The sequence below is a fragment of the Penicillium angulare genome (genome assembly GCF_028827245.1).
Source record: "Penicillium angulare strain IBT 27051 chromosome Unknown utg000012l_segment0_segment0, whole genome shotgun sequence".
Taxonomy (NCBI): Eukaryota; Fungi; Ascomycota; class Eurotiomycetes; order Eurotiales; family Aspergillaceae; genus Penicillium; species Penicillium angulare.
The window spans coordinates 1,282,555-1,310,193 of NW_026623171.1; the positions used below are offsets into that span (position 1 = coordinate 1,282,555).

At 47.4% G+C, this 27,639-nt stretch overlaps 9 protein-coding genes across 9 annotated transcripts; 6 read left to right on the forward strand and 3 right to left on the reverse strand.

Annotated features, from left to right (window-relative positions):
- Positions 1 to 394: 394 nt before the first annotated feature.
- Positions 395 to 9,177, reverse strand: N7478_013136 (FMP27 family protein; the record flags this gene model as incomplete). Its single annotated transcript, XM_056929346.1, has 3 exons — positions 395 to 452; positions 509 to 603; positions 670 to 9,177. 3 exons carry the CDS (start codon positions 9,175 to 9,177, stop codon positions 395 to 397), a joined length of 8,661 nt encoding a protein of 2,886 aa, XP_056772708.1.
- A 1,110-nt stretch (positions 9,178 to 10,287) lies between these two features.
- Positions 10,288 to 11,090, reverse strand: N7478_013137 (uncharacterized protein; the record flags this gene model as incomplete). Its single annotated transcript, XM_056929347.1, has 5 exons — positions 10,288 to 10,486; positions 10,538 to 10,580; positions 10,639 to 10,755; positions 10,817 to 10,930; positions 11,012 to 11,090. The coding sequence occupies 5 exons, from the start codon at positions 11,088 to 11,090 to the stop codon at positions 10,288 to 10,290; spliced, it is 552 nt and encodes a 183-aa protein (XP_056772709.1).
- A 1,124-nt stretch (positions 11,091 to 12,214) lies between these two features.
- N7478_013138 (translation initiation factor 4B) lies at positions 12,215 to 14,176 on the forward strand (the record flags this gene model as incomplete). Its single annotated transcript, XM_056929348.1, has 7 exons — positions 12,215 to 12,218; positions 12,333 to 12,389; positions 12,448 to 12,492; positions 12,552 to 12,554; positions 12,629 to 12,712; positions 12,783 to 13,076; positions 13,134 to 14,176. The coding sequence occupies 7 exons, from the start codon at positions 12,215 to 12,217 to the stop codon at positions 14,174 to 14,176; spliced, it is 1,530 nt and encodes a 509-aa protein (XP_056772710.1).
- A 1,364-nt stretch (positions 14,177 to 15,540) lies between these two features.
- On the forward strand, positions 15,541 to 16,180 carry N7478_013139 (mitochondrial inner membrane translocase subunit (TIM17); the record flags this gene model as incomplete). The annotated part of the gene is made up of 3 exons (XM_056929349.1): positions 15,541 to 15,789; positions 15,886 to 16,059; positions 16,139 to 16,180. The coding sequence occupies 3 exons, from the start codon at positions 15,541 to 15,543 to the stop codon at positions 16,178 to 16,180; spliced, it is 465 nt and encodes a 154-aa protein (XP_056772711.1).
- Positions 16,181 to 17,106: 926 nt separating this feature from the next.
- Positions 17,107 to 18,130, forward strand: N7478_013140 (uncharacterized protein; the record flags this gene model as incomplete). Its single annotated transcript, XM_056929350.1, has 2 exons — positions 17,107 to 17,293; positions 17,475 to 18,130. The coding sequence occupies 2 exons, from the start codon at positions 17,107 to 17,109 to the stop codon at positions 18,128 to 18,130; spliced, it is 843 nt and encodes a 280-aa protein (XP_056772712.1).
- A 610-nt stretch (positions 18,131 to 18,740) lies between these two features.
- On the reverse strand, positions 18,741 to 19,737 carry N7478_013141 (EGFR-like transmembrane domain-containing protein; the record flags this gene model as incomplete). Its single annotated transcript, XM_056929351.1, has 5 exons — positions 18,741 to 19,135; positions 19,197 to 19,342; positions 19,412 to 19,436; positions 19,497 to 19,568; positions 19,629 to 19,737. 5 exons carry the CDS (start codon positions 19,735 to 19,737, stop codon positions 18,741 to 18,743), a joined length of 747 nt encoding a protein of 248 aa, XP_056772713.1.
- A 1,338-nt stretch (positions 19,738 to 21,075) lies between these two features.
- On the forward strand, positions 21,076 to 22,385 carry N7478_013142 (Gfo/Idh/MocA family protein; the record flags this gene model as incomplete). Its single annotated transcript, XM_056929352.1, has 5 exons — positions 21,076 to 21,103; positions 21,185 to 21,210; positions 21,278 to 21,456; positions 21,525 to 21,808; positions 21,883 to 22,385. 5 exons carry the CDS (start codon positions 21,076 to 21,078, stop codon positions 22,383 to 22,385), a joined length of 1,020 nt encoding a protein of 339 aa, XP_056772714.1.
- Positions 22,386 to 23,525: 1,140 nt separating this feature from the next.
- On the forward strand, positions 23,526 to 24,396 carry N7478_013143 (60S ribosomal protein eL32; the record flags this gene model as incomplete). The annotated part of the gene is made up of 4 exons (XM_056929353.1): positions 23,526 to 23,565; positions 23,886 to 24,010; positions 24,074 to 24,195; positions 24,288 to 24,396. 4 exons carry the CDS (start codon positions 23,526 to 23,528, stop codon positions 24,394 to 24,396), a joined length of 396 nt encoding a protein of 131 aa, XP_056772715.1.
- A 1,530-nt stretch (positions 24,397 to 25,926) lies between these two features.
- Positions 25,927 to 27,388, forward strand: N7478_013144 (uncharacterized protein; the record flags this gene model as incomplete). Its single annotated transcript, XM_056929354.1, has 2 exons — positions 25,927 to 26,979; positions 27,044 to 27,388. 2 exons carry the CDS (start codon positions 25,927 to 25,929, stop codon positions 27,386 to 27,388), a joined length of 1,398 nt encoding a protein of 465 aa, XP_056772716.1.
- Positions 27,389 to 27,639: the final 251 nt, after the last annotated feature.

Consider the following 27,639-nt stretch of genomic DNA (forward strand, 5'->3'; position numbering starts at 1 on the left):
CTTTTTTGCAAAAAAAAACCACAAAGTGAAACTCCTTCTCCCACCTGCAAACCCTATGATATCTTGTAGGAAAACAAGCAAAAGATAAGAGAAAGTGAAATCAATAACAACAAGAATTAAATCAGATAAACGCCTATTTACGGCCCCGCTGCACATAGAGGGTATCTAGAGAAGACATGGGACCTGGGAATAGTAGTAGAATGATGAGGATAAAAAGTGAATGCTTTACATGCGTTGGGTAGATTTGAGTCAAGTGGCATGGGGGGTTGGAAGCCACGGCATTAGATTAGGATATGATGGGATAGGAGGGTAGTAGAATGAGGAGGATGAGGGTTTGGGTAGGTGGGTAGAGTATGAGATGAGTAGAAAGGGAGAAAGACGGTGAGTGTATCAATCAGCCTTTGCGGAAAGTGAACTTGCGGCCAAGATTCCGGATGGTTTTGTTTTTGGAGCTGAAGATGATTGCGTTAGTTTGTGTTGCGTGGCTCTTGTTTGGAAAAGAACTTACCTGTCTTCCTGCTCGCCACCATTAGCTTCGATCATGGTCACTGTATGGCCAGCAGTCATGGGTCTGCTGGGGGCATTGACAAAGCGACGAGACTCCTAAATTTTGAGAGAAACTTTAGTATGAAATAAATTATTTTCAGTTCAAGGGTGGATGTAACTAACCTCCCAACGAGAATCAACATCTACCTCACTCGCAGACCTTGAGTCTGATAGTGGAGGATCTGCGTTGCCGTGGGCATCAGAGCTCATAGACACCGATCTAGCCAGCGGTGATGCGTTTGACTGCATTGATTTGCGTGACGGGGACTCGGAGTACTCGCTATTGGAGTCGAAGCTCGTCAGGCTGGCAGGTTGGCTTCGCGCAGTGTTGGCAATGGAATTTGAACTGGGAAGCAGCTGGGACGAAGACGCCATTTCACGGAATTTCTTCTGTTGTTGCTTGGAGGGACGATGGTGAGAGAACTTATTTCCAAGGATAGCGGGCGCATGTGAGATAAGTGCTTTGATGACATCTTTCTTGAGACGCAAGGCAAGATCCAGGTTCGACCATGTCTTATTTCCGTATTCAAGGACTGGAAGACGGAAAACAAAGTCGTGGAGATCTTCAATATTGTGCTCGCCTTTGCCCTTATAGCTCATACTGAGAACCACATCATGCACCTTAACTCGAGCAAGCGTCATGTAGTTTGAAGCGCGAGACATCATTTGGGACAGGTCATCAGTAGGCTCCTTAGACTTGCCATTCTTTGAGCTCCTGCTTAGAGCAAACTTCTTCCTCTCTTCGTTCGCGCTTTGGCTGGACAGTGATCGCTCGGTGGGTTGTTTAACTAGCATGCGGATGCTTTCAGCAGACTTCTTCTTGGACAAGCCACCGGTTGTTGCAGGACGACCTGTCTGTCGAGAGGATTCTGGCACGCTGAGGCGAGTATTGCTTCTGTGAATGGGAGTCATAGCAAGGCCCTTGACGTGGCTGGGACGTCGGGATTTGCCCTCCTCGGAAAGAGAAAGAGTTGGCTGCAGTCTTAACTCAATGGAGCCGGGACCCTTGAATGCAGACAAATCGTCCACAGACACAGCATCATCGTCCGCACTCATAGACTGAGAAAGCGATGGGCTGTTAGAGTCGTCATCTTCGTCATCTGATTCCTCGAGTGGCTTCATATTCTTGATCATGAAAGGTGAGAAACCACCGCTCTCAAATGCACCCGATCCCATGTTGGGGAAAACGTATTCGAAAAGCTTTTGACCGAGCTCGCGCTCCAATTGGATCTTGAGTGGGAAGAGTAAAACTTCAAAATTATCAACCACGGGAATTCCAGCAACAGCCTCCAGCATATGCCATTTGACTTTAAGCATGAAGAATTCATCCAGGGGACTTGGCTGATCCAGGTAGGGCGCAATAATTTGAGGATAAATGGCATCAGGCAAGAGATTCAGGCCATTCAATCTTTCAACGGCCACCAGATTGTGGTTTGAGCCATCGGCATTGTCCGTTCGTTCGTACTGAGCGTTTTGAAGTTGGAACTCCACCAAAGGTGCAGATGCCTCCTTCATCAAATGCCAGACGACCTCGCTTGCAGAAATGCTCCACCGCAGAACGCCATTCGTCGCGCTTGAGCTGGGCTCAGCACGTCTTTGGGAAGTAGTGATAGCTTTCATCATGAAGAAAAGCTCATCCTCGCATTGAGACAGATCGTGCTCCAGCGCCAAACGGTCCTCCCAGCCTTGCTTGTCCAAGTATTTAGCATTGATTTGGAAGTATTCTTTGATTTCTTCCAGCTGACGAATGCGTGATTGCAATTTGAAGACCATCTCCGGTGCTCCACGAAGATCGCTGAAATCGGATGTGAGCATGATCTTTTCCAAGCGTTCATTTCGAACCTTCTCAAGCGGTTCACTGTAGAGCATAAGATCCAAAACGATGATGTACATGGAATAATATTCTGCAGAGTCGCAGATAGCACGGAAGTGTGGGAAATCAACACTGATCTGATCCATCCGGGGCTCATCATCAGGGTGAGTTCCACCGTGATTACCCTTGGCAACTTCTTCATTGTACTTGAGACGAAGATTGTTGTACTTGTCATAGCGAAGAGTCGCAGATGTCTTCTGCACGATACGAGAAAATCCGAAAGGATTCAGCTCAAAATCAAACATGGCTTCAAGCGTCAACCATGGAGGCCATGCAGATCCCGGTACGTTGCCGTACTTGTTGCCTGCGTAGAACTGTAGATTTGCCATGAGAGTTTTCTGAGTCGCGACGAAGAACTGGGCACCATCCATCTCAAGAGAGAAGCGACGTTGAACTAAACCGCTGACATCGTCCGCAACACGCAGTTTGTCCATAATTGACACGACCTTGAGTTCCATGCCTTTAGCGGCCACCAACAAAACTGACTTGCGATTCTTTTCACTGAGAAGTTGGATTTGGGGAGCAATGAGCCGTAAGTAGTAGCTGTTCTGAGCAGTAAACTCTGGAGCAATGTTTTCGCTAGAGTTGTCTGAAGGTGAGGGTGATTGAGTGTTTGACTCTGGGGGCTCGTTTTCTTCCGCATTCACATAGCGCTTTGCATCATTCAACAATTGTTCAATGCGGTCCTCGACATTCTCATTCTCATTTTCATTTTCATCATCATTATCACCGCGAGTTTGAGTTCTTGACATCTTGGGGTTCTTCCTCTTGTTTTTGTTTTGCTCTTCGACAATATCAAGGATAAACTTAACAGCTCGTCTGGACATGTAGTAAACGAATCCTCGACGCTGACTCACTTGATGGCTGTATCGAAGTATAATGTTCCGGAGAGAGTTGTTCCATTTCAATTGCACATTATGAATCATGAAGCGATTATTGAAGTCACTCGAGAACTCATCTGTGGCCGATGAATAGATACCATCAATACCATCAGCATCGCGTCCTGTACGCGAGGAGGTTTCACTAGGTGCCCCATTGACTCCCAATCGACTTCGTCCTGGTGTCCGCTCGTCACGCGCCAACAGTTTCTCGAGTCGGTTCAATGTTGATGTCAAGAACTTACGCCGTCTAGCTAGGGATTCGGCCTGGCGAACATAAGTCTCGTGTTGAGTTTTCAAATCTGGCTCAACATCAACCCCGTTCATCAGCTTCAGCTCTAACTCCCCGATAGTACGATCATAGTTGCGGATCTGAGCTTCAACAGTTGCAAGGCGATCCTTGATCAACTCAATCTGGACGCGTCGAGGGTCATTTGTTTCCGACATCACACATTCATGGGTAGGTTCATTTCCAAAGCTGCTGTAACCAGTTTCTTCAGGTCCAATATCAGCATGGTCTGTTTGGCGGAAGTAGGTCAAACGTGGGGTGAAGGCGAGAGGAAGAATTTGGGTTCGAGGGTTAGACTCCTGGGGTAAAATCCAATCAGGCTCAACAAAATCGTCCATATCAATCCAATCCAGGTTTTGGTCAGGAATTGTGAACCGGGATAGGTCCACCGAGGGCACGGGCTGCTGGAATGTAGATATGATATCATCTTTGTTATTCGCAATGTCGTCCGCCGATGTGCCTTCAATGCTCGCAGAAACAGCACGGAAATCAGCAGATTGGAGGTCAATTAGTGCCTGATTAATACGCATTGCACTTGTCTTTGTCTGTCTGGAGCGGCCACGGGCCTGGGTCTTGACCTGCTCGCGGCGTTGATGGATATCAAGCTTAAAGGAATCAAGGCGAACCTTTATGCCAGTAGCTGTGACAGCATCCTCACCATAATCTTCGCGATCTTTGTGCTTATAGATATGAGCAACAAAAAGCGGTGCAAGTAAGAGCTTGTATTTGACAGTAGCCAGGTGACGATTGAACTTTTTGCTTGTCTTGGTGATACCCGGGAAGAGAGCACCTTGGCGAACGGGGAGAGACATGACGCCAGAAAATAGAGACCACCAGCTGAAGAAGTGAGTGAAGAAGCGCGGAGACAAATGGGTTGTATTGTAACTCGACGATGGTTGAATGCCATCAACGGACCAATTCTTACCCTGGGGTGCAATAATTGACACTGAAAGGTGGATATGGTCGCTCCGGAAACCCCGGTAGGCATCGTAGTTGGCACGTTGTTCTGCGGTCAAAAACTTGGGATTCTTGAGAATAACGTCGTAATGGTGCTTGAAGGCGAAGGATCGAGAGTCTGCGTCAACGTCACGCTCAAAAACCAACCCAGCGGCCCATTTTACGTCACCAGAGAGTTTCATGATGACCTTCTTAAAGTGAGCTGCGTTCTTCTGCTCGCTGGATGCAGAGCTGGTCTCTAGATCTTCCGTACTCGATTCGAATGCCCATCGCGCTTCTGAACTGTAGTCTGGGATGGCCAGGACATATTCACCACTCGTCACGCTCATAAACTCCATGGGGTCGTCACTGGTATGGATTTCCCACTTGACATCTCTGCGCCAACACATAACAAATCCACTTCCAAACCCTGTCACCACATAAGGATCACGGGAGCCCTTGAGGCGCAAGTGAACGTCGCCGTCTTCCTTCCAAAGAACCTTGATCCGCGAGTGAAAGCTCAATCTGATCTTGTCCCAGAAGCCGACTCGCTCGGATGGATCAATCTCGGGCTTGGTGAAACCCTCAATGATCTTCATCATGTCTTGGATTACAGGCTGGTAAGAGACACCCCAAGAGATACTCGTGGGTAGGCTTGTATTGATCTCGATAACAGGATCGGAATAAGTTTTGACGGGGGTCACCGAACGCCAGACCTTCAGTTTAAATGGATCAACAGGAGAGCCATCAGCTGCCTCTGTTGAGGGTATAAGCTCCACTTCAACTTGTCTCGCAGATTCCTCGTCGCGGAACTCCTCAGCAACAACAAAATTTGTTCGCAATGACCAACTGGGGAGTCTTGGAGATTGCCCAGGGCGTAAACCTGGAATGTGCAAAAGATCCAAAGGATAATCTCGTAGATTCACACGCGCTTCGCCCATCTCAAGATTGAAGCTCATTGGCACCAAAAGGCCGTAATTCATTGACATGGGCATACCTTTGCCAATACGGTGAAGAAATTTGCGGAATTCGTCACTTGGGAAAGAGGGTTTGTCAATGACCAGATTAACATCACTGATCAAGGCAGACAGCAAGCCCGGTCTATTTGGAATTGCAAGAATAGTCTCAGTCTCCTTGGCATCATCTGGAGGTTCGTCTGCACCGGAGAACAAGTTTCGAACTTCTTTAATTGATGTGCCTTGGAACTTCATGGCTGCGTCGATTTTCTCTTTCCAAACTTGAGCATTGTGTTGCTGGAGACGGTTCCATGCCGCATCCGTGGAAATCTTTTGCTCGGCTGTCAAGCAGGTTGCGCCTTCGGTATCATAGCGATATTTGCGGGCTCGGCCACGGGTTTGGGGTTCATCATCCACCTTTGTTCGGGTGTCTGCGCTCTTGCTTCTGCGAGTATCTTGACTTGTTCGCTCACTCCGAAGGGTCCGATGGCTTGATTTGGCGCGGAGTCTAGACGTAGCACGCCGTTGATCGGATTCTTTAACCCTCTGTGCTTTCAAATCGAAGGCATCCTCACGGGCCAAGCGTTGTGTCTGTTCGATCAAGCCAGTTCGGTAGATGCATCCCAACTTCCACTCAAAGGCATCATCTTCCAATTCAAAAAGAAGGGCCTTCGTGCGTAGTGATATTCTTGGCACTTTCTTCGGCTCCTCGGGCGCTCTCTCAGAAACAAATTCTCTGCTCCGGCTCTTGAACCGATGACGCAACTGCTTGAAGGCCTTTGATGTATTAATAAGATTATCAAAAATGCGATGCATGACCATATGGTGCGGGACACCGAGTCGGATGAAGTCAGCCCAGAGATCAATCGATCTTTCCTCGGTCAGATTTGATCCTTGCTTGAACCTCATCTTGCGGAAATCAAGTCTAACATTATTCATACTACCAATTCTTGCCCAAACACCCTTGAGTTTGGGGGCCTCGGCGTGGATACGCACAAGATTGGCTTTAATGTGAGGAGTACTGAGTCGTTGAGAGCCACCCGCAAGGCCGTAAATCTGAAGCATCATCGGAGGATCGGCTGGTAAGTTGAGCTTCAGTTGAACGACAGTAGCCTTTACATCAAATGTGACTAGCTCATTCTTTGAGGAAGAAGATGGGGAGTATGGTGGAGGGGGTAGAGATATGCTTGGTTCTCCTCTTTGCTTCTTTCGAGTTGATTCAGAGTCAGACTCCTGGGGTAGCGGCGTAAGAACATCTTGAATGACGGACACAGCTACACCTAGACAATAAAATCGATAGAGAGAATATTGTAGGTAGATACCCTTGAAGACTGAGTTGACATGCAAGACAGGTCCAAGGCGATCACTCTGCGTACTCAAAGCAACCTCAAATCGGGGAAGTGAGAAAAAAGGTTCAGGTTCAAGATAATCATCTGATTCAATGACAAATCCGTCAAATCCGCGCACATGGAATGCGAGTCGTCTACCATCTGTGGCACCGCGCTGAATATTCTTGGGGGGCGAAGTTGGTGTAAACCGGAATGGAGATTCATCACCAATTGTGGAATGGCTAGAGGTTCGTCTCCTGACGATGCTGCCAACATTGTGTTCGGTTTTTAGTGCTTTATATTCTGCGGTCCAGGACTGTAGCTGCAGAGAAACACCACGAGAGATATCAGATACACTTTTGTCCACGCCGGCGACTTCGAGACTGAACCCAGTGGACTCGAACGAAAATTGTAGGAGCCAAGGTGGGATCTTTCGTAAAGGAGTAGTCTTTCGTTCGTTTGGAGGCATCGCAACCCTTTTGGTTGGCTTGAGATGTGTTCGAAATTGCTCAAGCACTTCACGGATTCCACGATTAACCTCCCCATTGATCATATGAACGGAACAGTCATTTACGCTTCCTGAAGCAATAACATATACCTCCGGACTTGCGTTCAAATGAGCCTTAAGCTCCAGATTTTCAGTGGTGAGCAAATTATGTTTTTCGCCGCAAGGTGTCTGGTAGTAGAATTTGTGAGATGCAACACGATAAATGGCCGAAAGGGAATAATGGGCGCCGCCCTCGGACGAATGAGAAGACTCGATGTCTAGGGATATTGACGATATTGACGAAATCAAGAGGTTGTAGTCATCTGGAGTGCCTGTCTCTTTTTCAATAGGAAGGACAAATCGAATCACGGGCTCATGGACAGACAGCTTGATGCTAGCCTTAGGGAGCAAGCGAGAGATAAGATGGTGATTACTTCGCTTTTTGGATCGCGGAGAAGACGCTCGGGCTTGCGCCAGTTTTAACAGTCGAGACACATGCTGCGGTTGCATATCAAGCGATGGGGATGTGATAACCAAGTTGGCGAAGAGGATATTGGTGTTACGTTCTTCGGGATTTTCGTCGTCGAAGGCGTTCACAGTTTTTGAAGGTAACGTGGTTTTGATGGTAGTCGTGGCCATTGGAATGTAGAGAATGTTGTCAGTTTCTCCCGAGTTGTCATCCAAGCTGACTGACAGGGAAATGGCAGCAAGTAGGGCTTGGTGAGCAACGTCATTTCGCTGAAAATACATGCGGTGCTCCGGGCTTTTTTGGTCCATTCGGTGGAGGTCAATTCCAAGCTCATGAGAAACCACGTTCAAGAATACAGGGTTCTGGCCTGCAGAAAGAGAGCCCAGGCTGCGTGACAATCGAAAGAAACTCAAAGCAACCTGAAACTCCTGGATACCACGTAAAATCGAGCTGGCAAACTCTCGCGAGTCCGCAACAGTCTGGACAATAGAGTCATTGCGGCTACCAGGCTTGTCCAGTTCCTCCACAAAGTCGGCAAATGACATTTCATCATCGGTCTCCGGGCTGCGCACCGGCACTTTCAATGGTTTCTGGGCGGATTTGATGCGTTGCAGAAGCATACTGAAGTCGTCGTACGGAATGTGTAGTCGACCGACCTTGAGTGCCACGGATGCGTCACGGAGGCCCTCGAGATCTTTGTAAAGTAGACCGTGGAGGTTCACACCAACATTGTCCAGGACTTCAGTTGGCTCGCGACCATCCACAGCAAGTAGGACGTTTTGAACATTCATTATCCATTCAGCCGGACGCTGCTCCTGAGACATATCCTTCTTGCGCCGGAAAAGCTTTCCTCGCTCCACCATCTTACTTCGGGTGTCCACCGCCAGCGACAACGACCCAACTTGGATTTGACCAGCGCCGACAAATTGAACGGTTGTGTTGATAGCGGAAACATCGACAAGGGCCAGCCAGTTGATCTGTCGATGCAAAGCTTTCAAGCGCTCCTTTATCCGTGTCAATGTCTGCCATGTTTTGCTTCGCGGGGTGGTCGACTCGGGGGTGGCGCTTTGTTCAGGGATGGGGCTGCCAGGACTCGGGGATCCCAACAGATCTCGCGGGCCTTCTGTTTTGCCTTTTGCCAGTGTAGCCGTATCGACCGTCACCTTCAAGTCTGTTAAACGAATGCTGATCCATGTTGGCTGTGCGAAGGACGGGGGGTGAAGTGAGAAGCCGAGTCCACGGATTTCAATCAGCAGGCCTTCCCTCGGGGCGTATGCGATACGACGAAGCGAAAAATAACCGATACGTTGAATGGATATGCCGGTTGCAATACGAACGATCGCGAAGACGAAGAAGGACGAGAGGTAAAGGAGCAAGAAGCCCACCAGGATCGAGGTCGGATTGAAGAGGGTCATCGCGAGTCGCGATCAGCGGAGGCTGATCTGTCGAACAGGAGCACAGCGCAGCAAATAGGACATCGAGGGGAATTGGCGATGGTTGGCTTTCTTCTTATTTCGGTTTGTTTTTTTCTGATGGTTCAGTATGCCGATCACTGCTGGGGAAGCTCAGTTTCTTGGTTCCTCCTCCACTAGGTAATCGTGTTATGTTGGTGACTGAGGGGCGGAAGTGAAGACGGGGGGTGATTTGGGTGGGTGATTTTGCATAGATGTTCCCAAGGAACTTCGAAAGAAACCTCCAATGTTCAGTAGCACGAACACCGCATCCCCATGTAAGTCATAGCTTCGAAGTGTGGGAGGGATTGGATTCTATGGTTCGGACGCGCCCGGAGAAAGTAGAGTGAACCACTGATTGACCCAAACCGGCTTTTCTCGGCATCCGATGTTCTGGAACTTTTTTTATGGATGATCTGTTAACTTGTATATACTCCTGTGTCACGACCTATCGTTATTTACTGATTTCTCCGCGAGAAGAGGCTTCTCAAATATATACTTCATTTTATGCCATAACTGATTTTCTAGCAGGAGATCCCCGTCTTCTTCTTTCTTTTCTCTACCTTTCTCCTCCTGCGCAAATGATTTCATTTCGCAGAATTCGCGTGGGGCTCTCCCTGACTGCGATCGGCGTGCGCTGATTCGACCCCTTTTCCCCAATATTTGACGGAAAGTGGGCTGTTAGAAAATTAATCGAAGCAAAAAGAAAAATTTCTAAAAATTAAAAATACAATGGCTTCTATTCGGTGGTATCGTACATGGTATGTATACAAGCAATAATTCCCCCGCGGACCCATTGAAGTGACGCGTGTCAAAAGCCTTCAGAAGTCATACAACTTCATGGACCCTCACACTCAACAAGCCAAAGGGGTAAGGGGGGTTAAAAAATAATGTCATTGGGAGTCAGCAGTCCACCCTATCACTCTGAGGTTGCTTCCCATCCAAAGTCAACATGGTAGTGGCTGTCCGTGCACTGCATCCCCCGAGCCCCCAACGCTGCCGAAACCGTCGGCGGGCAGAATAGGAGCCGCAGCATGCATGGCATCATGGAGGGGTGATCTGAAAAAATATATATTATTTGGTAGCGGAAGTTGATTCGGGCCGGATTTTCTCAAGCTCCTCAATCTTCTCATCCAGCAAAGCAATCTCAGCCTCAATACTCAGGAGCTTCTCACTGAGAATCCCACGATAGTCTTCATCGGACAAATGCCGCAGGGGAATCCACTTGGATTCGGCCATGCGCACCGCCAGTGGTTTGGAAGGGTTCTGGGACCTGTGCATTTGCCATGCGTCAACTCTATTAAAAGCGCTTTGGCCAGCATACCCGAGTAAGGAGAAGACAACAAGGCCAGGAATAAGTCGACCTCCTAAATTCACCGCATTAGTGACCATAGTCCAACATAGGATTAGTGGGAGCATATATACCCATCAACCGAGTGACAACTCCGCCGGAGATTCCACCCGATATAGCGCTAACATAGGCGCGTTCTTGTGGGGAAGCCTGATCTTGCAAATGAAGTTTGATTATGTTGCTCCGCAGCCCTGTGTTCCCAAATTAGTCGTTACACAGATACCTAAATGGAATGGTTGAGGATGAGCGTACACCAAAATGTTGAACCACAGGCCGCCCAGTGGATACCGCAGGACAGCGAATGTATAACTGGGTTGGGTGATCTGATGACTCCGGCTGCCCCTCCATAGATCAAACCCGCAGCACCTAGAAATGCCGTTAGTAGATGAACAGCGAGCATCACAATATCCGAGATTCGATTTGAACCAGGCATAAGCTGAAACTAACCACTCAAAGCACCCACTTTCGCTGCCGACAGTAGGGCATCAGTCCCAAAGCTGATATGAGGAGGGTTTCCTCCGTTCATTGTGTGAACAGATGAGCCTCAATGCAAGCATTGAAAAGTTTCCTCTACTAATCGAAAGAACCTTGAAATTGATGGTCCGCAACATTCAAGCAGATTATGGTCACGTGCTGGTTATGTAACGGGTAACCACGCCTACTTGCACCAATCAAGTCTAGTCCACTGGTCTAAGTAAATCAACCTGGAAATCATGATGTACATGCCCAGTGATACGTTGAGTTTTTTTCATGTCTCAATTTATATCTATCAGCCTCCAAGTTCAAGCTCAACGCTTCCAAGGGTGTAAGTAGTGGATGCCTATAGATACTAGTCAACCAAATAGTATGTTCACTGTACTGCATCTAGTGTATAATGTGTATGTAGTACTATATATGTATATTTTACTACGAGCTGATGACAATAAAGTTGGTCAACACATAAATAGAGTACATAGTACTACCAGTACATGTAGTACCTACTAGTAATAGGTATACATGGGCTGCTTTATATAGTAAACTATAGATATTTTCACAGAAATCCGTTCAATATATTGTATTTAGCGTCTGATGCACCAGAATAATTTTCTGCCAGTCATTTCGTCCCCGTACCTCATGGCCCAAACCCAATCCAATCACAAACAAAGAATTTAGGTCTCGAATGGCCCACATCGACCCACGATCACCATAAGAAATCTAGTTCGAAGACATGGAGTCTACCAAAGACTTTCCCTATCGATCGGCTCAATTCCAAAAGTCAAACAATGATGAGGGGCACCATTTATTCTTCAATACAGTGGGAGCCGAGAGGAGACATGGGAGGGGACAGAGTGAGAACTGGATCTCAGGCAAGCGGGGGCTGTGATTGGACTAGCGGCACCACTTAAAAATTATCACGGATTAACTAACCCGACCACTTCCATCGTGCACCGATTACCCATTTCCCCTCTACCCAACTTTTTCGTGGAGCCAAATCTCACTAACCTTGACCTGTACGAATATTCGAATTCGTTTTCCTCCTCGATACCGACTTCCTGGACTTTCGCCCCGGGTGTCTGCCATTTTTCTCTTTTTTTTTTTCACCCCTCCAATCCTCTGTGTGAAGCGCGCACAAGTTCGTTGGCGCGTTTCCTGCTACTCTAAACCGCAATCATGGGTATGCGACAAATCTCTATTCCTTTTCTATCGAGCAGTCGCTCTGGACTCTGCTATCCTGGTTGATCCGATAATCTGTGCTAGCCGACCCTTGCTAACGATTCTTTCCCACTAGCGCCTCCTAAACAGAAGGGACAGAAGATGTCCATGAGCAGCTTCTTGGCTGACGAGAGTAGGTTTTGGAAAAGATTGGAAGTGAATAAACCATGCATACTGACTTGTGGGTAAAGGCCTTGGCTCTTGGGCTGATGAGATGGAGGATATGCCCCTCCCATGTAAGTGGCTGATCTCCCCCGCTTTATATTGGAACTGTGGTGGCTAACAAGATATATAGCCGGTATGTCGCATAATATACTTCGCTGATACCTGCCAGCGATCGGCTTTTGAATCGCCTGCTGATATTCTGAACAGTCCCCTCTTCGTCTTCTTTCGGCGGCAGCCGCCCCACCGGTGGGATGGGCTTCGGCAACAACAGTTACGGCTCTGCTCCTTTCGGTATGCGAATCCAATATAACCAAGATTTAAAACAAGGGAATCTGACATTTGCCTTTTTTCTCCCTTCTAGAGCGTGAGACCCGTGGAGGATATGCCGTTCGCGAGCCGCTCGCCTTGCCTTCTGAACCCCCGTTCACAGCCCATGTTGGCAATCTCTCATTCGAAGCCACTGCCGACGATATCTCCGATCTTTTCGCTGGGTGTAGTGTGACCAATGTTCGCATTGTTGAGGACAAGTTGACCCATGCTCCTAAGGGTTTCGGCTACGTGGAGTTTGAGACTGTTGATGGTCTCCAGAAGGCTTTGGATCTCTCTGGCACTACCCTGCAGGGCCGTACTATCCGTACCAGCGTTGCTGAGCCTCGTAAGTTGCTATTATAACCTAATTTATCTTTGCTTGACACTGACATGGAATATTTAGCCAAGGAATCCCGCCTAGAGGGCCGCGACCTTGACTGGACTCGCCGTGGACCTCTTCCTGGTCCTCCCGAGCGCCGCATTCCTGAGCGCTCTAGCTTTGGCCGCAACATGGATGCCGCTTCCGATGCTGGTAGCGACCGTGGTGGCGCCCGTCGCAGCAACTTCGAATCGGATGGAAAGATTCGTGATTTCAACAACTGGGAGCGTAAGGGTCCTCTTGCGGCCTCCAGTGGCCCAGGCCGCGACCCGGCTCGCGACCCAGCCCGTGATTCAGCCCGTGACCCAGCCCGTGACCCACCCCGTGAGGGTGGTCGCCCTCGCAGCAACGAAGGAGGACCTGGTTTCCGTAGAAACTCTCCAGCCTGGGGAGAGGGCCGTTCACAGGACGAGGGATCACGCCCCCCAGCACCTCGCCCCGAGCGTGCTCCCACCGCCGCCGATATGGATAACCAGTGGCGCACGAAGATGCGCCCCGATCAGCCAGCCAAGGAGCCTAGCACTCCCACCTCACCTACTGCTCCCGCTGCCCGCCCCAAATTGAATTTGGCGAAGCGTACCGTCTCTGACGCCGTCAGCACCAGCGCCAACGCTGGTGGTGACTCCAAGGCCAGCCCCTTCGGTGCGGCTCGCCCTATTGATACTGCCGCCCGTGAGCGTGAAGTCGAAGAGAAGCACCAGCTTGCTATTCGCCAAAAGAAGGAGAGTGATGACAAGGCCAAGGCCGAGAAGCTAGAGAAGCAAAAGCAACCCAAGGAAGAGGGCAAGGAGCGTGTCCCCGGCACTGACTCCAACAAGGATAGCTTGGAACCCCCCCGTGGCGGTGGTAACTTTGAGATCCTCCAGCGTGCTGGTGAGGATGAGAGTGGCGAGGGCGCCGAACAGGAGTCAAATGAGACCCCTGCTTCCGCCCCCGAGGCCACCGAAGCCAAAGAGTCCACTGCGAACGGCAAGTGGAGGGCCGAAGAGAAGGTTGAAGATGACGGCTGGAGCACTGTCAGCACCAACAAGCGCAGCAACCGTCGCGGTGGTGGTCGTGGATTTTGATAGACATGATCGATACCCCTAAAGCAACCTCAGCTTACGTCCAAACTGTGGCCAGTGTGCACATTGGCTCGAGACCACAGATTGTCAAATCCTTACCCGCGCCCCTCCGGTTAAAGCTCTTTCACAAGGGCCTCAGGCCTTCATGCCACGACCTTGATGTTGTTTTTCTGTGAACATGATTTTCTTTTTGGTCAATTTATTTATTGCACACCGCGCTGCAGATGACTGTGGTTGTTCCCTCTCACCTTTCCTCTCTTTGTCGCTTGTTTCATGATTTTCCCTTTCTTCTCAGGCTAGATTCTCGATACACATCTAGTCTTCGCTCTGATGATCTGGCAGTCTGAAAAGTTTATTTTTTTGTTACGTGTTTCCCCATTATGTGTCGTACAATGTTCGCTATCTAGCTATTATTCCCATGCGTGTGACTCGAGTGATTTGCCCATGACCATTACAGCCGATGCGAAATGAAGATTACCTGTTTTTCTCTTTTTCTCTCTTTCTCCCGTCTTCCTTCCTCTGAGTGGTACCGAGCGACGGCATCATGTCTTTGTATATCATCGATATGACCAGAAAGCGTTCTGGAGTATGGAGTTGGAGCTCGAATGCATGATCATCCTTTCTTCTTCTTCTTCTTCTTCTTCTTCTTCTTCCTCTACCATACTGGGCCTTCTGCCTCTGATTCTTGACTTGCTATATGCATATCGACGACTTCATGAGAATGAGGTGGCCACCAGGATTCGCCGTCATAAATTTATCTCGAGTTCTCGATGATAAAACCAAATAAATCATCGTTAACGCTCTTTCCTACCTTCCCCCCTCTTCACTCCTGCCTTCGGATCTTATAACTCTGTATACACTGCAAGACTATGGGCTTCGGCGAATTTTGGTTATATCCTCTGTCTGTGTGTGTGTCTTCTTGGGCCCTCCTTCAATTCCCTTTAGCATTTCGTATAGAATGAAATTCGATCTTCATTGACAGGTGAATTCTTCGGATAGAATGCGTAACTGCAAGTGTATGTGCCCTACCGCTTCAGGAAGTGTGGAGCTCAGGAACAGGCCCCATACACTCGGTCACCTTGAGCTCTAACCTTGGAAGTACATAGACCGAACAGGTCACGTGCCAATCAAAAAAAGTCATCGACCCGCATATCCGGGCTTATCTTTAAAAGATCGCGTCGCCGCATCTATCATCGGAGCTTGCTGCAATCCGCTAATTTTTCTGCTCCTTTTAATATAATCCTAGCAGCACGCAGCTTTGACACACTCGTTTACGACCCGCGCGCATATACAACTCCTCCCGCCTCCTCTTTCGATACCCGGCACTCTCTTCTTCGATCCTCCCCGTCCGCACATATTCCAACACCATGGACCACACACGCGATCCCTGCCCATTTGTGGCTCTCAGTGATTTCGGAGGTGCATTTTGTATGGGTGCAATTGGTGGTTCTGTCTGGCACGGTATCAAGGGATATCGAAACAGCCCTTACGGCGAGCGAAGGGTAGGCGCCCTAACAGCTATTAAGGCCCGAGCCCCCGTGTTGGGAGGAAATTTTGGAGTATGGGGTGGTATGTTCTCTGTGTGGGACTGCACAATTAAGGGAATCCGTAAGAAGGTATGTTCAATCAAACAATTGTTTCGAGCATCTAGCCTGCGTGACGTGCATTGTTCGTTTTGAGTTCGTATACTTATACTTCATTCATTTAAATAGGAAGATCCCTGGAATGCCATTATGGCTGGTTTTATGACTGGTGGTTCGCTTGCTATTCGTGGTGGTTTCAAAGCAGCTCGCAACTCTGCTATTATGTGTGCTGTGTTCCTTGGTGTTATTGAGGGTGTTGGTATTGGTTTCCAGCGCATGATGGCTGATAACACAAAACTCGAGGTATGTGCAACTTTTCCTTTTATGACTACAATGCTACGTTGAAATGGAATATATAATTGCTAACTGTTTATGATTCTAGCTTCCTCCTGCCCCTCCGGCTGAGCAGAAGGCTTTCGCTTAAAAGTTCTTTCTTCATCCTACCTACGCCTTATACATATCTTCTTTTCACCATTGTTTAAATATCCTGTCGCTTTTTCGTCCTTCGATCTTCAGCTTTGTACCATTATTACCATACATATCTCTTCTCAGACATATTGTTCATAGATCATTGTTAATGTTACATAGAGGCATTGATTATCTTCGCACCGGATATCTATAGATGGCGGGTTTACTCGGTCAATGAACTTCAATGCACCTCATGATTTGGCTTCTAGTTAGTTTCATATATCAATATGGCTATATTCTGCGATACTTTACAGCACGTGTAAATATGTTTGATGTGTTGAAATGTATGGCCGAGAAGACTATAAGGCTATGATTATTGGCAACTTTGGACATGGTCCATATGTCCAAATGTTGTATTTAAATTATGGATCGGCGGATGGGGGCAGGGACGGCTCAGCTGGCCCCGATGATGTCAAGCATGAAACCATGACTACAAGGAGAATGTTTGGGAAAACAGCTTGTTGGACTATATTACTGGAGGAGTACGTTAGGAAGGGATTTAATAGTAGGCCCAAATTGTACATAGATATACCCCTTCTTACTAGTAATAACCGGAAAAGGTAACCTTTTGAAAAAAGGCTCTTTTAACCTGAGACGAGACACGGCCCATGATTGGGGGTAAAAATCGGTGGCGCAGTATGGAGTAAATTATTATTGACCCCTTCAGAGGGTCCTTCGATTTGAAGAGAAATGTGTTTAATCATTCATATTTTCACCACATCCCCTCATCTGTGACTTCTTGCATTCTTGTATTTTTGCAGAGTACGTGTACCTGCATACTGCCAACTTGTCTTGTTCCTGATTCCTTTAACCTCGGGACTTGCCGACTCCACCCTAAAATAAATCTCGGGGTAACAGCCCCATCATCTTGTCATGTCTACTATGACCACCACACTTGCGACTGCCACGCTTGTTGGAACCGCCTCGACCATGAAAACTGTTGCAGCAGTTGACAGTCACTGTCCAACATGCGGGTATGGCGAGGAGCATGACCCCTCTGAGGCTCAGCTACGGATCCAGGAGCTGGAGGGGCTAGTTCAAGATCTGACGCAGCGCGCGGCGTTTACTGGTAAGTGACACATGAGAGCACAGAAGAGGCTGATAATTACCGGATACTGCGGAAAATACAACGTGTTATGAGACCTTGAACTTGCCCTCAAGGCCTGGGCTCTACGTACATAATCTGCAGCCAGATCCTCACCGCACCTGTATGAAACAAACGCGCGCTGACGATCTCCCACTATGAACAGCGAACAAACTTGCAGACTACGAAGACGAGATCCGTCGTTTACGCGCTTCTCAATCTCACTCGCACTCACGAACCCAAGTCGCCTCCGAGACACCGACACCATGCGCGAGTTCCACCCTGCCCCCAACCTCCTCCCACACCGACAAATCTACACTCTCACCGACTCAGACCCCAAGCACACCTGATGCAACCTCCCAAACCTCTTCCCAGCCAACCTACCACAGCCGCCTCTCAACTCTAACTTCCCTCCTTCCTTACCGCCGTGGGAGTTCACAAGCTTCTTCAGCCCCCGCGGCTGTCCCCATCCCCGCTCATCCAACAACCCCCACCTCATTACCACCTAGCGCCCTCCAAACACAAACCTCCCCAGCCAGCAGCGAAACGAACACAGAGCTCCAAGATGCGTTATCGCGCGAACAAGACCTTCGCAAAGCAGCCGAGTCGCAACTTTCGCTGGCTAGTACGGAACTGGAAGAATTAACAGTGCAGCTGTTTAGCCAGGCGAATGAAATGGTTGCGCAGGAGCGAAAAGCACGCGCAAAGCTTGAAGAACGAGTTGCTGTGCTTGAAAGAAGGGATATAGAGAAACGAAGTAGATTGGAGAGGCTGGAGAAGTCTATGGCGAGAGTAGAGAGGCTGAAGGCCTTGGTTGGCTAATTTGGTATGCGGTGGATGTATCAACCGTGTGGTAATGATGGCGGAGAAGTGAGATGCTTCGACTCGCCTATTTCATGAAATTCTTGCATCTATGATGCATGTCTTATTGCGTGATGACTTATGATTCTGTTGTTTGGGATTCGTCTTCATTTGTGGTGTCGGCGCATGGACGGAATCGAACTCGATACTTGGGTTTAATTATTTTTCACGTTTGTTCTGGCTTTGCTTTCTTTTTATTCCCGGTTCGCATCATGGGGTTTGGATTTGCAGGACGGCGTTGGCTGGTCATGAATAATTAATTGATTGGGACTGTTTGTCCTTTTGTCCCTCATCTGCATGAGGCAGTTTAAATTGAAGCTTTCTAAGTAGCATGGAACGTTTACCATTGAATTGAATTCCAATCAAGATGAGAGAACCCCTCGTTCTGTTCAATTGCTTAGACAAAGTAGTGTTTTTAGAGTGCATTATAATGGTCAAATCCTAGCCTCGGTGCTTGTCATATATCAATATCTAGCTCGCTCCTGATCATCATCTTAATGACAATCCACAAATTCCAACATTAGGATTTAATCCCATCACCTCCATCTCCCCCCGCAAAATCCATGCCGAGCTACTTTGTTGGCGCCGGAAGCTCTGCTATGGGTGACGGGATGGAGACTTCCGTTGAAGGCGTCGGGGCTTCAGCTATAGGTGCCGATGCCGGTGCCTCTACAATAGGAGCTGGAACCGGGGCCTCGCAACTTGAATCCAACTCATATGCTTTCTGTGAGCCCTGATAAAGTTCACTCTCCGAGTCATTGCTTAACTTCGATGCACGGCGTCGCCGAATAAACCAGAAAGCTCCGGCGCCAAGGAGCGCGCATCCCACCACAGGTCCAAGTACTGCGCCAGCAATCCAGGCCTTACTCCCAGAGCCTTTAGAGTCATCGTCATTGTTTGAAGAGAGAGAAGTCGGGATTCCAAAAGGTATTGTTTGAGGTGCGCGGGGGACGACCGTAGCAAAACCTAGACAAGCTTAGTATTTCCAAACCTAGATTATGGCATCGCAAAGGGATTCGTGACTTACCAGGCGTAGCGGTTGGGGCATCAGTAGTTCGAAATAGTTCAGTTGTTTTCTTTGAATCTGCATCTCCGCAAAAGTGATCAAGTGCTGCTTGGCCGGTCGTGGAGGATTCGTAAATAGCCATTACATGACATATTTGTCCGGTAGGGCTAATAGGATAAGAAGCACGAAAATCAGAAGAATCTCAACATAATACATGGTATAAATACATCACTTACCAGGCGTATGAGCCTGATGTTCTACCTGTGGTAAAAATTGTACTGCCATCACAAGATGTCGCAAAATCACAGTCCGAACTTTCACCTGTGCAGCACCTTCCATATACCCCCGATGAGAGGCTAGTTGAGACGTATGTTTGGGGGTAGTCGCAAGTCACTGCTGACCCTTTTGTATGTTAGTATGAGAATTTCAGAGCCTAGGCACCCAAATACTCACAAGAGTTGGACTCAGAATACCATCCTTCAACATTGTTCGGAATCGTCGCAAGAGCCAGAAACTGGCTTCCTGGCAGAAACGCAGTGGAAAAAAGCAAATTCCTAAGCATTTTAAATACTATCAGATAAAAATTGCTTCGCCAGAGGATGAAAAAGGTCTATCTTCCGTTATCAACAGCTGAAAAGATCACAGAGATTTGGGGGATGTTCAAGTTCTCGGTAAAGCAAAACATCACAAAGTCAGGGCTTCAAGGTTAATGCGCATGGATATTCCCCAGCAACTAAATTTTTTTTCTCATGTAGCTTTGCTGATTATTGATGATCGTCTCCGCTATGGCCTATTTAACTTCTCATGGTTGGTTACAACCACTCTTGTTCTTATGCAAACCCCTTGCAGCTCGGTGTCGGTATTAGCTTATTGTTCACTACCTATATCTGACCTGTTGCTTCACCAGCAACCCCTTGAATTTCACTTATGCCTTGTTAATTTTTGTGTTGTAAATATGTGCGGCGTTGCAACCGTCTTTATTTACTGTGCATAATTAATGATGCTCGATGCTAGTAGGTAGGGTTTATTGAGGCGCAAGGTATACGGAGTACATATCAATCATTGACGGAGGAGACATATTTCTAACTATAAGTTTTGTAGCTGCTCCATTTTGCAGATTTCCAGGGTCGAAATGTTGTAAATAAATCGTGAGTGCTGTAAAGAGTGCTATTGCTACCTCTGTACTCGATTTGAGAGAAAATATATGAAGGGATCATGACCGGGGCCGATCAACGTCAAGTTATGCCCAGGTGTGAACAAATCTAGAACTTGAACTGAAACTACTCCGTATCTTTTTTTCAAGGGAGCCAACTCTCTTTAAAGCCCTACATCATTAGGGGATGTTCGATCATATTTCTTACTAACTTTTTATCCTCCGAGCTCTGTCTCGATCTCTCAGGTTGATACAGATACGAAGTATGCCTGGCCAAATTTTTATTTAAATTTTTTTTTTAACATATTGGCATCTCACAAGTACAGAAAGATGTGAAAATCTACTAAGAATCCCTTTTTATTTTGTGTTTAATATGGCAGTACAGCTTCTTGCCTTTTTCTTTCTCTTGCTCCCCCATTTCGTGGCTGTGTGTCCAAAAGAGGCCTAATTCGGCTCTGCTTGGCTTATATATAAAAACTCAAGAACCTGGGCATGTGTATCTAGTTGAATGTCTACAGGGGAGGAACAGCAAAATTTGGTATGGCGATTCCAGGGCTCGGCTTCTCAGGGAGTGGTTGGACCTTCCCGACATTCGGATGTGGAAACCCGGTGGGTTAAACCCCCACTTGCCCCGGTGGCCACCTGCATGACATCTGAAGGGCCGAGGGATTATAAAATTTACAAGTATCCTCTTCAGAACTCACTTCACTATCTGAAATCTCACTGTACCACGAGTTGAATTAGATAATGGCTGGGCTAGCTATCATTGGAAGTGGTAAGACCTTGTTCCGGTGCTGATTACTGTTTCATGATGAAACTCGGGAGTGTACAGCTGGTTGACCATCGTTGTATATAGGCCTTTTTGCCAAAGAGCAGCACTTGGTAAGGGAAACATTTGCTCACTTTGTTCAAGTCTTGACTTAATGCTAATCAATAACTATTCAAATAGCCTGCTGTGAAAGCAACCAAGGACTTGAGCCTAAAGGCTATATACTCTCGATCACTCAAATCAGCCCAGGATCTTGCTAGTACTGTCTCTGGTATTGATCTTTACTCCGAGGATTCTGGCCCTGGAAAGTCATACGCAGATTTACTGGCTCGTGATGACATTAAGGCCGTAATTATCGGGTAGGTTTCGCACTTCTCTTCACCACTTGGGCATACAGGGTCTCAATATATCTAACAACCTAGCTTAGCCTCCCAATCTTGGTCCAGCCAGCCTTTATTAGACAAGCACTGCTAGCAGGCAAGCATGTGTTATCTGAGAAACCCATTGCCAAGGACGTGGCGGCAGCTCGAGAACTCTTGGATTGGTACCACGCGAACATTGACACCCAAAAGGTCTTCTGGGCCGTTGGTGAGAACTACAGGTACTTGACCAAGCTATTGTTTGCAGCCGACAAAGTACGAGAAATGGGAGCGGTGCGAAATTTCCGCGTGAATGTGCACATGATGGTAAAGGAGGATAACAAATATTATCGTGGGTGTTCCATATGAGATATACCATCCTTAAATCCCCTCTAGTGATAAGTATATACTAATTTCTGTTATCAGTTACGGCCTGGCGCAAGACACCAGAGTACCAAGGTGGTTTCCTTCTTGATGGAGGCGTTCACATGGTTGCTGGACTGCGACTTATCCTTGGTGGCAATGAGAAGATCGCAACTGTCTCTGCACACTCACAACAACAACAGAAGCATCTACCTCCAGTTGATACGGTCGATGCAGTTGTTAAGACCGACTCCGGTGCCACGGGTGTTGTTTCTCTGTCGTGGGGCTCACCGTTTGATGACAATATCTTTGAGTTCGCCTGCGAGAAGGGTATGGTAAGAATGCACTTTGATGGAGTCACTGTTAATGGCCAGGACCATGTTATCGAATTTGATGGAAAGGGAGTTACTCCTGAAATCGCAGAGTTTGCAGCAGCGGTCAGTAATATGAGGCCTGTTGCGAAAAGGCAGTCGCCTGAGGAAGCTCTAGCAGATTTAGAGGTTCTGGAACAGATGTTACAGAGTGGAGAGCAAGACGGAGAGAAGCTGAAACTGCAGTGGCAGTGAGAACTTGATCTGATATTATTTTGCCCCTAAAAAATCCATATTGAGTAATCTAATACTTTTATGATATTTGCTGAAATTTGTGTACATACCCTAATGATAAGTGCCCGGATATTACGGTCTTGAACCACTGCATAGCAAATGGGGGAATGCGAGAGAACACTCAAGGTGGCATAAATTTCTATTTGAAGCACATGGGAAGGAACAAATTATACATATGAATATGTAATAGCCAGGTGATTTAAGTTGCAGGTATCTCCATCAGCCTGATACAATGGGACAACGTGATACCTAGGATTTCGAGTATTGACCTGAAAGTTTTGAAGGGTCTCTGCATTACCGGAGTTCACATATGAATCAACTTATGCATTGGCCGCGGGATTCAGACCCTCATAAATATTCTTGGGCTCAGATGGCTGATGGATAAGCTAAAAATGGGCCCACTTTCGTTGTATTGATTCTGAACTAAGTCCTCAAAAATTACGCTAGTTTTCGATATAAGTTCACTCATTTGACAGACTCGAAATGAAGCACGCTTTTCAGGGATAAAGGAACGGAAGTTGAATTCAATTTCAGCATCCACGAGTACCTATACTTTTATGAAGATGTTAAACTAGATTAGAAAATATTTACTCTCCAAAATAAGAATAATCGGTCTTGCTGGCTATGAAAGATGAGCTTTAAGCAAATCCGTGTCCGCCGGGGAGGCGCTTCTTTGAAAGCTAGGGAAAAAATGTGCACTTTTTTCGGCGTTCAAATAGAGATGTTAATTTCTTCAACTGGGTTTTAATATAACCATGATAATGATAATAACAACATTGAATCGCCTGACAAATTTGTCTGGATGTCTTATTGCCGTAGTTATAGTTCAAATATTGATGATCGACGGCAGGATGACTAAGCACAGGGCTATGTGTCAGCAAGCCCTACAATGACATAAGCGCACCTATTTCGCTTAGGTCGCTCAAATCACACTAGTGTGGGTCACCCACGCCGCTCTGCTTGGAAGTTTTCGAGATTGACTTCGCTCCGACTCGACAACTCTTGAACGCCCGGCGAGACCCTGCAACACCGACAAAGTGAGTTTTCACGCCTTTACGACCAACTGTTTCAACATCCTGACGAGTTTCTTGTTTTTCACAGATGGTCGCCGCAAAGAAGCACATCCCTATCGTCAAGAAGCGTATGTTACCCCGATCTCGCTCGACCTGCGACTCCCATTGTGGCCTGGATACCATCACCCTTCGACTTGCCCTAAGACGACATGAGAAACCGAAATCGAAAAGCCAGAGGAATGCGAGGACAATTTCTATAAGAAAAATTCGTTTTGGAGGGGAGGATTTTCGATTTCGATTTCGATTTCGATTTTTACGGACGCACCAATTCGTCGAGGGCCGGTTGAAGGGTGACTCCGTCATCCATTGGAACACACCACAAATCAAACGACTATCTCTTCGCGATCATACACCTTTCAGGATGGAAGAAACTGACTGGATATAATAGGCACCAACCGCTTCACCCGTCACCAGTCTGACCGGTTTATGCGTGTTGATCCTTCTTGGCGCAAGCCCAAGGGTATTGATAATGCCGTCCGCCGTCGCTTCAAGGGCCAGATTGCCATGCCCTCCGTACGAATCCCCTCTGCAACCTCATATTCGTCGAACCAGCAACACTGACGCATTTGATATTAGATCGGTTACGGTACCAACAAGAAGACCCGTCACATGATGCCTTCCGGCCACAAGGCTTTCCTCGTCCACAACCCCAAGGATGTTGAGCTCCTCCTTATGCACAACCGCACCTACGCTGCTGAGTATGTCTCGCTCCATATCAATATCATGCGCCACCCTGCATATTTTCCTCGCCAGTACGGACCAAACATATACTAATGATTGAATTTAATAGGATCGGCCACGCCGTCTCTTCCCGCAAGCGTGTCGACATCATTGCTAAGGCCAAGGCTCTCGGCGTTAAGGTTACCAACCCCAAGGGCCGTGTCACCACTGAGGCTTAAATGGAATGAACGTCAAAAGTTCTTTTTCGTTTTGTTAATTGGTGGCGGGGATTCGCAGGAGCATGAGAGCGTCGGGGTTTTTGTACGGTCGTGATACTATCTCTCTGGCGATAACGAATTTCAAGGATTGTGCATGCCATACCATGTACGGCTCGCGCTTGGTCATAGTGCTGGGCGGATAGAGCAAGAGAAATTTCTCTGAAATGACAAACAAAAATTCAAAAATTCTCTTCTTGATGTGCAATTCATGAGCATCTGTGCTGGAACTTTGATATCTGATTTCTTGACGACCTTGAGCACTGATAGCTCCATAAGAAAACAGGATCTATAGATGGATTCATGCCGCCAAGTGTGCGTTGTGCGTGAATGCTGAGTAGACAGGCAACTACATATGCATGTAGTCTTCATTAAAAGTTGAATTATACTCTATTTCTGCCATATTACCCCAGAGTAGGATCTAAATAGGCTGGTTCCACTAGTTCTCCTACCATTGACTTAGCGGTTTCTCACCCGACACCCATCTATAGGCTCGTTATCTTCCGGCCATCTGCTAGGAAACCTAGTCTCCTCTACGTATTCTTCTTTTGGAGAGAAGAAAAAAGAAACAAATGAAAAAGTCAAGATGGTTTGCGTCATTTTTCATCATGAATTAACAATATTGCAACTAGAACCCCCGATGTACGTCAATTCATCGCAGCTGACCATAGGTATACTAGCTACCAAGCTCGTAATAAGCTTCAACCTTGGAACCCCTGTATGAGAAGACCTCAACATTGAACTGATAAGAGAAGACTCGTCATATAATACGATACCATAGTACACCTTCTAGGCTCCAAAATTTGATGATGATGCTGGTGGCTTAAGTGCCAGTTGTCGGCCTTATCTACACATTCATCTATATCACGCCTACTCCTTAGTCCTATGTAGTTACTTCCAATCTTTTGTATGGCGCGTCCCATCGGCTTCTGTCTGGTATTTTCGGGTCTTTTTGAATTACACCACTTGACCAGGTTTGCTTCCAAGATTGTCTGTGCAGCATATGGATTGATCGCCAGACCCACTCCATCAGGGGTCCTCGTGGCGGCCCCGGGGGGTTTTCTGTAACACAATGATAACACGGCGCTTAGAAAAGAAAGAGTGTCAGGATAAGTGCCAGGTTACGTGATGACAAGAAGGAAGTACAATGACAGTTGCAATCCACATCCTTGTGTCTCTTTGGAAAAGCAACTAGCTTGTATTCCCTAGCTTGCGCATCGACAAACCCTTGGGTTGTTCAGCTATCAAGGGCCGAAAAAAAAGTGGAACATGTCGCTGATCTGGCCAATGTCAGTGTCAAGCAAAACCCTCAAACAAGAAAAACCCCTAATGCCACGCCGAGGAGAGCAATGATCCATATTTAAAACCATTCTTCCCCTCAAGACAATTATTCGAGACTATCATTTCATCCAGAAATGGAGGGGAGATAATCAGCGACGCCTTCACAACCTTAATCCCCTCTCAGGCCTTCCATCCCCTCACGTCATCTCCAAGATGCTCAGTTTCTCCTCCCGGTACGCCCGCTGGTTACCCATTCTCGCCGGCGCAGCTCTTATATTCATCATCTTGGACCTTCAACACCTCCGAAAAGTCGGCACAGGATTATTTAAAGCGGAACCCTTGGAAGTCATCATTGAACCCGACCACAATTCGATAAAGCCTTCAAACCAGACAGTTCAACCCGACCACAAAATCCCCGCATCGGCATCGGCGTGCCGCCCACTCCCGGGCATTGAAGATGTACTTGTTATCGTCAAAACAGGAATAACAGAAGCACTCGACAAAATACCAGTGCACGTCCGTACAACACTCCGCTGCATTCCAAATGTCCTTATCGTATCCGATTTCGAAGAAGAAATTGACGGTATCCGCACCCACGATGTTTTCCGCAACATGAGCAACTCGGTCCGAGAAAACAAGGAGTTCGGACTATACAATCGCGCCCGAAATCATGGTCGCGCCGGCCTCACAGAGCAAGACTTTGTAAAAGTCGCCAATTCCGCAGCTGGAATGGGTGATAATCCGGGCTGGGCGCTGGATAAATGGAAGTTCTTACCGATGGTAGTAGAAGCGCGCAACTACCACCCAACTGCGAAATGGTATTTCGTGCTGGAAGCAGATACATACCCGTTTTGGTCAAATTTGCTCGTTTGGCTTGAGAACTTCGATTCGTCTAAGAAATGGTATCTCGGGAATCAAATGATGATTAGCGGCGACGTATTTGCACATGGTGGTTCGGGATTTGCCTTATCTAACGGTGCTATTAATGCTGTTGCGGATGAGTACACGAAGCGTATGGACGCATGGCATGATAGGACCATGGCTAGTTGGGCTGGAGATTGTATGCTGGGCATCGCGCTGTTAGAAATCGGTATCTCCCTGACCTGGTCCTGGCCACATGTGACTGGTCAATCTGTGTGGGATCAAGATGCTGTGAATGAGGCATATGGAGAGAGACCCTGGTGTCATGCACCAGTGACATTTCACCACATGACACCTACAGATATCGAGATGATGTATAAGTTTGAGACTGAATGGTTTTCCGACGTGAGTTTTATCTTTTTGTTCAGCTGTTTCTCCGTTTCTCGGTTATACTTACATGCTTCCCTAGAAAAACCACTCCCATCTTCTATATAGTGATGTCTTTTCTCGCGTTGTTCATCCAAGGCTTGCAGATCGCCTGGATGACTGGGATAACAAAGCTGGAACCGAACTAATAAAAGAAGGCGACGAGGAAGCAAAATGGACTCTGTCTGAATGCGCGGAAGCATGCGCTCAAGACACGAAGTGTATACAATACAGCATTGATGAGGCTGGTACATGCAAGACCTCTGATCTTATCCTTCGTGGCGTTCCTTCACCTGGTGTGACGGCTGGCACTATGATGTGGCGTGTGGACTCCAAAGTACACTCTCTGGGAGAGTGCGAAAACCCTGAATGGGTGATTCCAACTTGATCGTATATTCATCATTTGAAGCACTTTTCTCGTTGTGCAAACTTTCATTAGGTTGTTTCTTCTGTCTTTGGCGTTTGGGACCATTGCACTGGCGCTACGGTACATGGGATTTTTGCATTTGGGAGTCGGAAAAGCATTGTTTATAAGCTTGAACTTGCAATCTATAGACGTTGGCGATATTTATCATACACACGAAGCCTACTTACTCTCTACACTCTTCTGTCTTTCGACATCCGAACAATTTATTTAGG